Source organism: Micromys minutus (assembly GCF_963924665.1).
Source record: "Micromys minutus genome assembly, chromosome: 29".
NCBI classification, from domain to species: domain Eukaryota; kingdom Metazoa; phylum Chordata; class Mammalia; order Rodentia; family Muridae; genus Micromys; species Micromys minutus.
Genome location: NC_137964.1, coordinates 13,878,382 through 13,893,341, shown reverse-complemented (window position 1 = coordinate 13,893,341; position 14,960 = coordinate 13,878,382). Strand labels below are relative to the sequence as shown.

The 14,960-nt window shown below is 46.5% G+C and overlaps 2 protein-coding genes across 2 annotated transcripts in view; one reads left to right on the top strand and one right to left on the bottom strand.

Moving 5' to 3' along the window:
- The window catches only part of POR (cytochrome p450 oxidoreductase), a 47,970-nt gene that overhangs the window by 10,632 nt on the left and 22,378 nt on the right, over positions 1–14,960 (top strand). The gene's annotated exons all lie outside the window — the stretch shown is intronic.
- LOC308439430 (protein PBDC1-like) lies at positions 959–1,573 on the bottom strand (the record flags this gene model as incomplete). Its single annotated transcript, XM_080941236.1, has 1 exon — positions 959–1,573. Exon 1 carries the CDS (start codon positions 1,550–1,552, stop codon positions 959–961), a length of 594 nt encoding a protein of 197 aa, XP_080797362.1. The 5' UTR covers positions 1,553–1,573.

Genomic DNA, 14,960 nt, shown 5'->3' with positions numbered 1-14,960 from the left:
GATAGGAAGCCAGCAGAACTATCAGAGTCCCACAGGGTCCTGTTATCTCACCCTGGGAGTTGCTGGCTAGGGGATCATGGGTAATTTGCTTGGCTAAGTGTTGGTCTGCAAAGTTTCTCTAAACAGCGTTGTTATACAAAAGAAAGGACTTGTATTGAGTCCTTACAGATAGATGGTTATGAGCCACCATGTGGTTGCTGGGATTTGAACTCAGAACCTCTGGAAGAGTAGTTAGTGCTCTTAACCTCTGAGCCATCCCTCTGGCCCGAGCACTTACTTGGTTTGGCAGTTTATGCACAGTAGGTATAAGTGAACTCTGGCAGTAACACAGTGTGTTTTTTGCTCTAGGTGGATTTTTCTTTCACAGTTCTGACTGCTGTTTGTCTGTTTATTTGCAGTAGTAGGGTTTGAACCCAGGGACTCATGCATACCAGGCAAGCACTGTACCTTTGAGCCACTCCTCCAGCCTCTGACTGGGTGACTCCAGGCAAGTGCTCTACCACTGAGTTCACTCCCAGTCTCTTGCTTTTCTGGATTGAAACTGGGTGTTAGTAAGTTGTCCAGGCTAAACTTGAATTGTGTAAAGCAAACTGGTCTTGAACTCTCATCCATCCTCCTGCATCTGCCTCCCAAGTGCTGAGATTCAAGGTGTGTTTTTTTTTTTTTTTAAGTAAAATAAACCAAAAGGAATTTATTTACAAAATGTCTTACTTTAACAATAGTTACAGCCAAGAAACAAGGGTATCAAGCAATAATGAACTAAGACTCCACTAATGGAGTTTAAGGTATTACGCCCAGGATAGCTTCTCTTGCTAGCTAGAAAGATGTCCATCTGAGTCTTCCACTTGTACAAGGGCATCAATTAACCAAGGGGGCTGTGCGAGCTGCACAGACACGAGTGGGTTCAGCTGTGTCACATGTTTCTTGGCTTTCTTTTTCTCCTCCCTTGTTTAGTTTTCTACTTCTCTCCTTCTCTGTTGACTCCTTCCTCTTTTTCTCCTCCACTATCAGCTCCTTTCTCAGCTTCCTCTTCATTATTGCCAGCTCCTTCCTCTCCTTCTTTGTCCTGAACACTGACGGAAACTGCTTTGTTATAGCCTTCCCGGTTCCGAGCAATTTCAATGGCAAAAAATTGAATCCTGGGTGCAAAGATGGTGTTCTCTTCAGTGTAGCCCTGGGAACAATCCAGTCGCAGCAAAGTACTATAGTTGTAATCTTCTACTATCCCTTCAAATTTTAAGCAGAATGGTCTCCACTTCTCTTTAGCTGATTCTGATTTGAGTTCTGGGTCCAATACATCTACCCTGAGTGTCTCAAAAATTTCACGGAACTCAGAGTAGGTTTGGTCATCTACTTTGGTGAGTTTCAGAAACCGTGGGTCAACTGATGAAATCAGTTTATAATAGACTTCAGCATGCTGCATTGCTCGAATGGCCCAAGCCATTTCAATATCAGGGTCGTTGCCATATGACTTCGGAGGGTAAGAACGAGCATGGGCGATGGACTCCGCTTCCCCAGAAATCAGCTCTTCGCTTTCGCTAGCAGCGTCCATTTTGCCGCTAGGTACGGGCGGCTTTCCCTTCCCTCAAGGTGTGTTAATCACCACATCTAGCCCCTAATTCTCCATGTGTATATGTATATGAGTGTGTGTGTTTGAGTGTGCCTGTTTTTGTATGTTTTTGAGAGTGTTTTTGTATGTGTGTACATGCATGTTTGTCCACAGTATTGTGTGTGTGAGAGGGTATATGTGTGTGAATGAATGTGTATGTGCACATGTAGAGTGAGAGGAAAACCTGAGTAATGGTTTCTCAGGAGCTGTCTCTCTTGTGTTCCATGTAGTATTTTGCCTGCATATTCGTCTGTATATCACCTGTGTGCAGTGCCTGTTGGATCAGAGCCCTGGAACCGGAGTTACAGAAGGTTGTAAGCTGCCGTGTAAACCTAGGAATGGAACCTGTGTCATCTTCAAGGGCAGCAGTTTCTCTTAACCACCTAGCCATATCTCTGGCTTCCCGCCTTGGTTTTTTGTTTGTTTGTTTTGACACATGGTCTCTCTTTGGCCTGGCACTTATATTTTGGGTTAGACTGGTTGACCAATGAGCTCCAGGCATCCTCCTTCTCCATGTGACCTCTTTTGGCCGTGAACACCTGAACTCACATACACACATACACACAATTGAACACGGAATACATCTTTTTTTTTAAAAAAAGATTTATTTATTTATCATGTATAACTACATTGTAGATGTCTTCAGACACACCAGAAGAGGGCATCTGATGACATTACAGATGGTTGTGAGCCACCACGTGGTTGCTGGGAATTGAACTCAGGACCTCTGGAAGAACAGTCAGTGCTCTTAACTGACTGAGTTAAGGCTGAGCCATCTCTCCAGCCTGAAATACATCTTTTTAAGAATAACTACTTTAAAGTGGAATGCACAAGCCGAACCCTCTTGACACGGGTCCTGCAGCTGGGGCTCTGGCTTTTAGTAAAAACATCTACTGACTGAGTCATTTCCTCAGCCCTAACTAATCTCAGTCAGTTCTGCCCTCACAGGAACTTGCAGAATATCACAGCCTTTCTTTCTATTCCTCACCGAGCTTTCCTGAATGTTCATGTCTTACATAACCACACTAAAATGATCAAGAGCCGGAAGTAGCTTTGGTGCAGAGTGGTTAATTAAGTCAGACACACTGGCAGACTTCCTTTGTGAAGGGCCAGATAGTCCATTCTTGAATCTTGGGAGCTGTTAAGATCTGACAGCTGAGCGACTGCTTTTTTATTTAGCAGCAAGGCAGCCATAGGTGGCGTGTGAGTGAGTGGGCAGGGCTGTGTTCACAGTAAAAGTCTTTGAGAAAGTAAGCTTTGCGTACAGGCCAGACCTTGCTGATGCATGAAGATGCATCATTAGCATGGCAACCCCCCTTCCCCCCTCCCCCTCCCCCCCCCCAGCTCTAGACTGCAGCTGTGCTGCTTGAGCTCAACTGTCAACTTGACCGACTAGAATACCTGGGGGATGGGCCTCTGGCCATGGCTGCAGGGGTTGTCTTGATTCTGTCATCGATGTGGGAAGATCCATCGTGACTGTGGGTGAGCCCGTCCCATCATGAGCTGTATAAGACGAGGAAAAGGGGTTGGAGAGATTGTTCAGGAGTTAAGGGTGTTTCCTGCTCTTCCAGAGGTCCTGAGTTCAGTTCCCAGCACCCAGATCACACAGCTCACAGCAGCCTGTAACCCCAAGTGATCTCATAGCCTTTTCTGGCCTTGGACACCTGAGCTCATGTGCACATAACCACACATAATACATGTAAAATATAAGATTAACATAGACGTTCTTTAAATGCTGCTTTAAGATGGAGAAAGTGAGTTGAACACTAGCCTGCATTCGGTGTTCTGATTATGGGCACATTGTGACCAGCTGCTTCATGGTGTAGCTCAGGCTGGCCTGGAACCCATTCTGATTCCTCCTACCTAAACCTCCCGAGTACTTGGACTATAGACCTGAGTCACCACACTGAGCTAGTTTACCTGGGTTTCCATTTGGCCTTTGTGCCTGCCATCCTACCTCTTGGTCACCTGTCATCTTGTTTTCCTTTGGTCAAGAAATCTGCCATGACATCTGGGGTTTATTTTAGACTCATCCAGTCAGGAGCTGGGTCTCGATATCTGGACTGTGTATTTTGGGCAGGGAACGAGTGTCTTCCCCTCCAAAAGCCGAAGTCCACTCTAGCTTGGTTTGTTCTGGGGCACAAGTGTCCTGGCCTCTTTTGACCGTCCTCTACAGTTCACAGCTAACTTATGTGCCCTCCCAGGCTCAGGCCTCTCTCCACAGTCACAGTGAACCTTGACAATGAAGAGCTGCTGGGATGCAGCTGCTTTTTCACAGCTAATTCGACAGTAAGTCAGAAGCCTTAAAAATCCTCCATTTGGAGGCTGGAGGGATGGCTCAGTGGTTAGGAACCCTGACGGCTCTTCCAGAGGTCCTGAGTTCAATTCCCAGCAACCACATGGTGGCTCACAACCATCTGTAATGGGATCTGATGCCCTCTGAAGGGTGTATTCACATTTTTAAAAAGTTCCTTTGATTCAGATTTGTGTGTGTGGTGTGTTTATATACATATGTGTTTGTATGTATTTGTGTCTCTCTGTGTTTCTGTGTATGTGCGTACAAAAATGTGTTTCTATGTATATTTGCGTGTGTCTGGGAGGTATTGTTTGTGGTATATTTGTGTGTCTGAGTGGGTATGTGTCTTTTAATGTATTTGTGTATGTATGTCTGCACATGTGTGTGTGTGCTCTGTGTGTATGTATATCTATATGTATCAGTGACTGTATGTATCTATGTCTCTGTGTATATGTGCATATGTGTGTTCATCTGTCTGTCTGTGCCTCTGTGTATGTGTATGTATGTGTGTGAGAGACAGAGGAGGTTGATGTTGGGGATGGATCCCAGGGCCTCGCATAGCATTCAATTACGGTGTTCATTTTCTCTGTAAATTTTAAGCTGTTTCCTTCCATAACCACAGTGCAGCAGAGAAGGCCACTGAGAGGAGTTAGCAAGTTGCAGGCCCTTCACATTTCCCCTGTCCTTTCTTTTCTAGCTGAAGTCTGCTCTCCAGTCTAGGATCACGTGGTAGACCTAGTTCACCACTCCTCCCCTTTGATCTGGACTTCTTTTGTCTTTCATGTCTTTGTAGTCAGTCATTTTGGATTCGTTTGGTGTTTTCTCCTGGTGAGATTCCCGTTAGGTATGCTACTACTGGGCCTGTCAGTCCCCATCAGCCATTCATTAGTTGAGTGCTAGCCACGTTCTCTGCTGTAAAATTCAGGTCTTCCCATTGTGTTTGCTTTCTGAGACCTGCTTTCTGAGACCGGGTCTCATTCTAGCTGTGGCTGTCCTGGAACTCCCTATGTAGACCAGGCTGCCTTCTTAGTGTTGAGATGAAAGCCGGACACCACCATGCCTGTCCTTAGATTTTCCCTTTTTGATCAGGATGTTTCTTATTCATCATCAAAGTTCTGTTCGGGGAGGGGGAGAGGCTAATGTCTGCTGTCTTCCTGGCTAGCGCTCTGCTTTATTTTTTGAGGCAGGGTCTCTCACTGAACCTGGCACATCAAATTGGCTGCACTTGCTGGCCAGTTACCACCCCCCCAGCATCTTGTCTTCCTCTATGCCCTAGTGATGAGATTGCAGACACACTCAGCCACATTCAGCTTTTTACACATTGCACAGTCAGTGCTTTATCCACCGAACTGTCTCCTTAGGCCAACTATTTCGAATTCTAATGCTTGCAGTTGGTCCTGACGGTCACAGCTTGTGATTTGGATCTGGCTTGTTCCCCCCCCCCCCCCCCGCACCTCCTCTCTGTGGCTGCTGTGTTGGAAGCTGGGCCACCAGTGTCCCTGACAGTGGGGCCAACTGCAAGTGCCTGAGTCACTGAAGGTGCTGCCTTCAGAAAAAAATTTAAATAGATTTATTTTATTTTTAAATTATGTGTGTGGGCACATGCATGTGAGTGCAGTTGTCCCCAGAACCCAGGAGAGCGTGTTCAGGCCCCTGGAGCTGGAGTTACTGGGATTCTAGACATGAGCACTAGGGAGATGACCTTATGATTCCTTATGGAATATTTGATGAACATACTGATTTCATGTGTTTAGAGTCTTTCGAAGAGAGGTGGTAGTTTATTATTTTTTTTAAATCGGTGAGAATTTTTTTTTATTCATCTTTTTTATTATATATAAGTACACCATAGTTGTCTTTAGACACACCAGAAGGGGCCATTGTTTCATATTACAGATGGCTGTGAGCCACCATGTGCTTGCTGGGAATTGAACTCAGGACCTCTGGAAGAACATTCAGTGCTCTAACCATTGAGCCATCTCACCAGCCCTATAACTTTTTTAAATGCTGCATAGTATTCTGTTGTTTTAATTGAAAGTATAGGTGTTCAGGGTGAGCCTTGCCAGAAATATAGTGAACAGGCTACCAGGCTGAGCAGGAAAACATCTTTGAAGCAGAGGGTTACCTCATCCAAGGGACTGGGAATCCCCACCTCCTTTTTCTTCCATAGGAAAATAACATTAGAGCTGGGCAAGATGGCCCCCAAGTCCCAGCACTTGAGAGGTACAGGCCAAAAGATCGGGTGTGGCTCAGGTGAAGAGCATTTGCCTAGGATTCTTCAGTGAAGGGCTGGGTTCATGGCTCAGCTGTAAGAGTACTTGTCTACTTTTCCACACACACCAAGTATTTATTTCTATTTCACATGTGTTTATTTATCTTGTTCATCTCTATGTGTATAAATGAACGTGGGTGTGCTTGTGCCGCAGCCTGCATGTGTGCACAACTAGAAGTCTGTTCTCTCCTTCCACCCTGTGTGGTCCAGGGTTGGGACTTAGAGCATCAGGCTTGGTGGGAAGTGTCCTCACCCACTGAGCCATCTCACCAGCCAAAGTGTTTCTGGGAATGAGAATGGATAGCCAGGCATGGTGGTGCACACCCTTAGTCCCAGCACTAAGGAGGCAGAGGTAGGTGGATCTCTGAGTTTAAGGCCAGCCTGGTCTATCCAGCAAGTTCCAAAGCTACAAAGACAAACTTGGTCTCAAAAATCCAAAACCCAAAACAACAACAAAACAAGCCACAGTATGACTATGTCAGCCTTTGGTCATGTGCATATATTATGTGCTGTTTATATATGATGGAAGAGGTAAATTCTGTAGAGAACATTACCCCACATAGGGTGAGATTCTGGCTGGGGTTTTTATCCTTGAACCTGTAACCTTGTTTTAATTTTTTGGGACAGAGATTTTCTTTGTAGCCCTGGCTGTCTTGGAACTCAACTCACCTGCCTCTGCCTCTTGAGTGCTGGGATTAAAGGTATGCGTCACCACCACCTGGCAACTTTTTTTTTTTTCTGTGAGGTTAGAGAACTGCTTGTGGTTTTTTCCTTCCACTATGTGGAACCCCGAGATTCTTAGCTCATCAGGCTTGCCGGTGAGTGCCTTTATCCACTGAGCCCTCATACAGACTGGAATTGGGTAACCCTTGACCAGAGGGAAGGTGACTTGACTTGAAGGGGGCGATCCATTCATGGAGGCTGGGATGCCACTTGGCAGGAAGTAGGTGATGGGGCAGGAGGGCCTGCAGACTGGAATGCTGTCCTCTTTGCCAGAAGGAGCAGGTCTTTTGTCCATGGTGGGACTTGAATCCTAATGGGAGCCCTTTGGAGGCAGGCACCTCTGGCTGGACATGCTGTTCATTTACCTTCTCCACAGTCTGTTAGGGCAGGATGCCTGCTTCTGAGTAGGATGTTCTTAGGGCTGCTGTTTATTTATTTAGTGTGTGTGTGTGTGTGTGTGTGTGTGTGTGTGTGTGTGTGTGTGCGCGCGCGCGCGCGCGCGCCTTTGTATGTGTGTGTGTAACTCAATGCCCCAGGAAGCCAAAAGAGGGAATGAGAGCTGGAGCAGGAATTACAGGCTTTTTCGAACTGCTTGGACATGCGTGTTGGGGACCCAACCTGGGTCCTCTGGAAGAGCAAGAAGCATTCTTAATCACTGAGCCGTCTCTCCAGCCCCTACACTTTGCTGTTTGCTACAGGATCTCTCACAGGCCTGGGACTTGCTGAGCAGGCTGGCTGGCCACGGGGAGCCCCAGTGACTTGCCTGTCTTTGTTCCCCAGTGCTGGGATTATAAGTGCATATGAACATGCTGAGCACTTTTCATTTGTTCTGTTTTGTTTAGCCCTGGCTGGCCTCAAACTCCCAGATATCCTCCTGTCTCCCTCCAGCCCTGAGTGCTGGTATTTCAGGTGTGCACCACGGGTAGGGCTCATTCAGTGGGGATGGAACCAAGCAAGAGCTCCTGGCAGCGACTGGACAAGTGTTCTGCTTGGCCACACAACCAGCCTAGCCCAAGCCCATCCCTGAACTTGTTAACTAACTGCGTCTGTGCAGGGGGAGGGAGGGCTTCCTGCTAAGTCATGCTTCCATGGGTGCCTCTCGTGGCCACCTTCCTCTTTAGCAGCATCGCCTCAGCCACGTGTCAGTCAGAGGTTTCCAAATTAAGCCCTCTTATGTAGGGGAAAGGCCATCACCCAGGGGCATCGTTCACTTGGCTAGAAAAGGTTCTCTAGGACACTAAAGTCAAGGCCAGGCTGGATTGGCACAGGAACTATGCACATTGACCTTCCTGTTTCCTCAGGGTTCTATGGTCTGGCCTTGATCCATTGTCAAAGTCTACCCCTCCGTCCTTCCCCAAAACACCACCTCTTGCTCCTTACTGAATTCTCACTGAATGTAGCCAGCCCATTGAGTTTGTGCTTCCAGTTCTGTCAGTGGGAAAAAAACAAAAAAATTGATAGCCCTGGCTAGCCTTAGAACATGCTATGTAGTCTAGCCCTGGCTAGCTTTGGAACTTGCTATGTAGTCTAGGTTGGCCTCAAACTCTAATCTGCCTGTTTGGTGTGTGCCACCACCCACAACCTAGATTGTAGTCTTGGAATTTGCCTATTATGTATTTCTGGCGATCAGTCACTTTTAAAGAGACATTATGTGGAAGTCATAGACTGGATGGATAGTCAAGTAGATTTTTTAACGTGGGACCCAGACTCTCCCGGTGAGCGACTGGAAGCATGGCTGACCAAGGCCTAGGTTCCCATCCTTTCATGGCTGACCAAGGCATGGGTTCCCATCCTTTCATGGCTGACCAAGGCCTGGGTTCCCATCCTTTCATGGCTGACCAAGGCCTGGGTTCCCATCCTTTCATGGCTGAACAAGGCATGGGTTCCCATCCTTTCATGGCTGACCAAGGCCTGGGTTCCCATCCTTTCATGGCTGAACAAGGCCTGGGTTCCCATCCTTTCAAAACCAAGGAATCTTCTGTGTGCTAGGGTCTAGGTCTGAGGAACTTGGCTGCTCCTATGGTTTGAGTGTTTTTTGTTTTTATTTTAAATGGAATAGAGATCTTATTTCATGGTTTACTCTCGACCATCTACAAGCTATAGTGCAACAGTTTGGCATTGCTTACAATTTATACCATATTCGTTCTGTTTAATCCTCACAGATAATTTTTGATTAGTTGTGTTAAAAAAAAAAATCAATGGTAGTGCACATTTTTAATCTCAGCATCGGGGAGGCAGAAGGACGGGAATCTCGATGAGTTGGAGGCCAGCCTGGTCTCCAGAGCAAGTTCCAGAACAGCCAGGGCTACACAGAGAGACCCTGTCTTAGAAAATAATCAAAGAAATACATAAATAAACCAACAATTTAAAAAGGAAGAAAAGAAAATCAAGTTCACAGCAAAAACTATCTTACTGTGACATGCGGTGTTTAATAACGTTTTAAAGTTAGTCTTTGCTCACAGGAACCTCCATTACACACAGCACAGAATAGTTCTACCGTCCTTGGCACACAGCCCATGGAGTGCTTGCCAGCATGCAGGAAGCTCTGGGCTTACTACCTGGCACCACATAAACCAGACATCTCATGCCCATCCCAGCACCCAAAAGTTGGAGGCAGGCAGATCAGAAGTTCAAGGCCAGCCTGGGCTCCATGACCTATTTTTTAAAAAGAAAGAAAAAGAAAAAAGGTCAAGATAAACTTGATCCCTGCTGTGTTTTTAAGCCGTTGCTGAGAGGGACAGGCTGGACATTCTTCAGCTCCTGGTTCTGAAAGTCAATAGAATCCAGAGCTCGTAAAGGGCAGGGTTGACATTCATAACTGCCACATCCTAGTCTAAATATTCTCAGTGCAGTGCTTGCACACCGTAAGATGGTGATAATCACAGCCTTTGAAAATTTGTCTAAGGCAGTGTGGTTCTTAACCTTTCTAATGTCGTGACCCTTTAATACAGTTCCTCATGTTGTAGCGACCCCAATCCCCCCAACCATAACATTATCTTTATTGCTACTTGATGACTACTTTTGCTACTGCTCTGAACTATAATGTAAATATCCAATATGCAGAATATCTGAAAAGCAGCCACTGTGAATAGGTTGTTCAACACCCTCCTCAAGGGGTCTCGACCCACAGGTTGAGAACCACTGGTCTAAGGCTCTCCTTGCTCCAACTTCCCGCTCTACGGTTGGCTTTTAAACTACGGTACAACAACTCTTAGCAGAGCTCACCTCAGCTAGTATTAAGCTAGTGTTTCTTTTGTAGGTAGCTGGGCTGGTCAGGTTTTGTCAACTAGACAGAGACTAGAGTGACCTGGGAAGAGGGAAGGACCCTCAGTTGAGGAATTACTTCTATCAGATTGCCTGTGGGCAAGTCTGTGGAGCTTTTTTTTTTTTTTTTAAATCAATGATTGATGTTAGTATAAGAAATCAGGCTGAGCTGTTGGGTGGTGGTGGTGGTGCATGCTTTTAATCCAAGTACTCGAGAGGCAGGCAATCTCTGAATTTTGAAAAACAAAAGCAAAAAATTCAGCTGAGCAGGCCAGCAAGCAACATTCCTCCGTGATTTCTGCCTCTGCTCCTGCCTGGCAATCCCAGGATGCCAGAAGACAGTGGAGACCAGCTGAGGAGCCATAGTCCTCCAAGCTAGGGTTTTCTGCTTGGTAGAGAGACTGAACTCTCTACCAGAGCAACAACAGGTTGACACCTTCCTTCCTCTAAGCCCCAGCAGGTGACTGAAGAGTCTTGCTGAAAGGGAAGAATCAAATAAAACCCAGGATTTTACAACATAATATTCAGAACAGCCAGGAGCCACCCATGGCCACTCCATCTGTCATCCCAGCACTTGGGATGTGGGGGACGGAGGATGGGAGGTCAAGGTTGTCAACAGCTACATAGTGACTTTGAGGCCAGCCTGAGTTACATGAGACCCTGCTTTTACTTGTTTATTTTTTATTTGTTTGGTGTTTTCAGACAGGGTCTCTCTGTGCAGTCCTGGCAAGCTGTCTTGGAGCTTACTATATAGGCCACATTGGCCTCAAAATCAGAGATCTCTCTACCTCCGTCTCTGGGATTAAAGGTTGCACCACCATGCCTGACTTGAGACCTTGTTTGTTTGTTGAATCCAATTGGATATACTTTTGGAAAATCATATTCAAGAACCAGGAAAAGTTCAGTTTGAATGAGAAAAGGTGATAGGCAAATGCAAACAGGAAGATAGCAGCAACACAGAAACAAGAGCCAAGCAGAGGTTGGAGAAGTGATGAAAGTGACAAGAGGAAGCCAGCTGTGTTAGGGCACACTTGTGATCCCAGCACCTGAGGGCAGCCTGGACTACATGAAACCTTCAAAAACCAAAGTAGAACCAAGGACTAGGGGTGACAGTTGCCTAGCATGCACAAGGCCTTTGTCTCTGTTCCATATTCCCTTCTGTTGCTGTGTTAAAAGTAACTCTGAACAAAAACTGCTCAAGGGAGAACAGGGTTCATTTTGCCTTACACCTCACAGCCCTTCGTTGACAGAAGTCAAGGCAAGAACTCAGACAGGAAGTTGAAGCAGAAACTGGAAGAGCACTGCTTCCTGGCTTGATTCTTGGCTCATGCCTAGCTAGCTTTATCATATACCTTATAGTACTGACTGCCAAGGGAATGGTGCTGCCCACAGTGGACTGGGCTAGGCTCTTCTATATCAATTAGCAATCAAAATTGTTTTCCACGGATGTGCCCACCAGCCAATCTGATCTGAGCAGTTCCTCAATGAAGACTCTCTTCTCAGATGAATGTATGCTAGGTCAGGACAATTAAAGCTAGTTAGGACTGTTTTTTTATTTCCATTCCTAACACTGGGGCACAGAGAGAGGGATGAATATACCATCAGTGAGCTTGAAAATAGAACTATATAAACTCTCCAGTCGGAACTAAAGAAAAGCTGGATTTCTGTTGAGAGTGGGAGCACCCGAGGCTTGTGAGAGAATAAGCCAAAAAGTGGAACGGAGAGAGGGCTCATTGGTGAAGAGTGCTTATATCCACATCAGCTCAGGGGAATCCTACACTAGCATCTGGCCTGGCTCTCCAAAACATTGCTGTCTTCTGCTGGACTTAATCCAGAAGCAGAAGAGAGAGGTTGGGGCTGAAAAAAAAAGTTTAGTAAGTCATGGCTAAAACAATCACCAAAATGGCAAAAGACATAAAACTGGCAGGTTCAAAAAGCCTCAAGAATCGATTTAAAAAGCAACCCCCCCCCCCTTTGCACACACAAGGAAATCCCAGAGAAAACCACATCAACAGTACATCAAGGACCCCCCTCCCCAAAGGAAAACTCAATACCCTACTGACAGCACAAGGGTTTAGATGCCAGGCTTTCTGGATAGCCCAGTCACGGCTGGCTCCCAGTCACCCTTGCGAGCAGGTTGCCTTAGGGAACAGTTTCCCTGAGCATCTTTGGCTTGGGACCTGTTTATTATGCAATAGTATGATTTGTTTCCTTGAAGGTTTCAGTCCTCTGGAAACTCCAGACCTAGGCAGAGTTTTGTGAGCCTGCAAAGACCTCCTGTCTAGGCATCTGTGAGGTGAAACTGCTACTAAGCTACTTAATAGTGACGGCTACTCTGCACCATGTGGAGCCAGACAGAACTGCTAGCCTCTTCGCTTTGCTGTTTTTGCAAAAGTGACTGACTCATCCTGCTTTGAGCTCTGGTCCCTCCTCAGTTTAGTATACTGACCAGAAGTTGCAAAACTGACAGTGGAGAAAGAGAGAACATTTCTGTTACTTAAGAAGCAAGTAAACAAACAAAAAACACCAAAAAACAAAAAGCAAGCAAGCAAACAAAAAACCTCAGCTTTTAATCTCAGCTCTGGGGAACCAGAGTCTGGTGAACCTCGGTAAATTTGAGGCCAGCCTGGTCTATATGGTAAGTTCCAGACCAGCCAGAGAGGCCTAAAGGAAAATTCGGACTCAGAACAACAACAGAAAATGTATTTTGTGTGTACCACTGTGTTTGAGAGTGCAGATCTGGAGATCAAAAGATAAGTCTGCAGGAGCCACATCTCTTCTGTCATCTGGGTCTGGGAATCAAACTCAGGTCTCTTAAGATTGGCAGCAATCATCTTTACCCTCTGAGCTGTATCACCCAACAAGCAGGCTTGCCTACCTTGCACTCAAGAGATCTCTTGCCTCTTTGCTAGATGGCTTCACACCCAGGTCTCTAAATATTTTCTGAGGTTGGCTGAATCACAGACATGGCCCATAGCTTCAGGGTTAACCAGTCTTGATCATTAATCTTCCTAATTGCACCTGCTGGCCAGGTTCCACCACCTAGTAAGACAAAGGGGCGGCAGCTCTGCTCCGGAACACAGTAGAGCAAGGCAAACAACCTAATTATTGGCTATTTCTGCTAGTGGGACCCGGTTGAAACAGCCTGCTGAGCCCGGCTACTTCTTTTGAGTTCAGAGTCAAGACTACAGATTCCTACCCAGCTGAGGAAATGAAGGAGGGACAGAGATAAATGGTTAAACAAAAAGATGAGTTTTTTTTTTTAAAGTTAGGGTCCCGTGTAGCCCAGGCTGGCCCTGAACTCCAAGTTCTTCAGCTGCTGCCTGCTGGGATAACGGGTGCCTCTGCATGGCTGCTAATTACTGCTTCTCTCTAGGATGGTGTCTTCCTGTGTAGCCTGGTTGGCCAGGTGTGTTAAGTATGTTTGCATCGCTGTGAGGAATGCCTGACAAGAGCAACGGAAAGGAACAGTTTATTTTGGTTCATGGGACAAGGGGGACATCGTGACAGGAGGGCATGGTGGGAGATTGGGGTAGGGAAGGGAGAGAGGTGAATGCTAGGACTCAGCTTCTTTCTCTCATCTTACTCGGCCCAGACCCCAGCCCAAAGAATAGTATTGCCTACATTTGAGGTGTCTTCCCACCTCGGCTAACCTTATCTAGAAGCTTCCTTACAGCCATGCACAGAGGTTTGTTTCCACGGTGACTCTGAATACTGCCAAGTAGGCACTTCGTATCTGGTCACTCTGGATGTGGTGGCACACATCTGAAGCTCCCCCACCCCCAGCCCTCGGGAGACTGAGGTGGGAGAACCTCACCTTCAGGGTTAGCCTGGGCTACATTGTTAAAAAGTAAAAATGAAAAAAAAAAAAAAAAGAAAAAGTAAAAGGACCCCATGTAGGGAGTGGTCTGACATTAGGAGCCCCTTGCAGTGGCTTGAGTGTGATTTGGGGGAATAACAGGTACATCAGTACCCCTGTACCCCAACACTCTGCTGTTTTAGGAAGTGCCCACAAGGAAGGGCAATTTGAGTTGTGCAATCAGCCTTGTGACTTGGCTTTTTGAGCCTCTGCCTACTCTTCTTGAAAGCTGGGGCCTGGGCTACCTGGTGAGGAGACAAGGAGTCAGTATCACCCGCTGGCTCTCGGGTACAAGCACGGGCTTTTCTGTGTTAGCATGTCAGTCCCTAGCAGACCCCAGCTGGCTGCAGTTGACTCTGAATGTCTGTTTCATCCCACTTCTGTGAGACAGACTCTTCTAGAAGCAGGTCCTAAACGCCTCCTGGTCGCATTTTGTGAATGTTTGACAGGAGGTGTGTGGGTTTATCAGAGACGAAGATAAGGTTGGACAGACACAGACAGCACTGACTACATAGTGTGGTTGAAGTAGTTAATACAGTGTTCATGAGGACAGGAGCTAAATTTGTCCTTTAGTTTCAGATATCAAAGAGGATAAAGGCCAGGGGTCTGGGCCAGCCGTACAGTAGAACTCTCTGAGTTTGGGAGCCTTGCTCAGTGGTAGAGCCCCTAGAATCCCCCAGTGAGGAGCTGTGGGCGTGGCTCAGTGCTAGAGCCCTTATCTACCACGTAGGAAGCCCCAGGTTTGAATCCCAGCAGCACTCCATAAGGGCAAGTAAGGAAAAGTTGAAATGAGGGCCCGCTCTTGGAAAAGCATTTATTTTAAATCCGAGAAGGAGGCTGACTCTCAAGTGGGCTGTAGACTGGAAGGACAGATAGCCCAGATTGAGATTGGCTCAGTGCTTGAGGCTGTGACAACAAAGGGAAGCTGACAGGAAGCCAT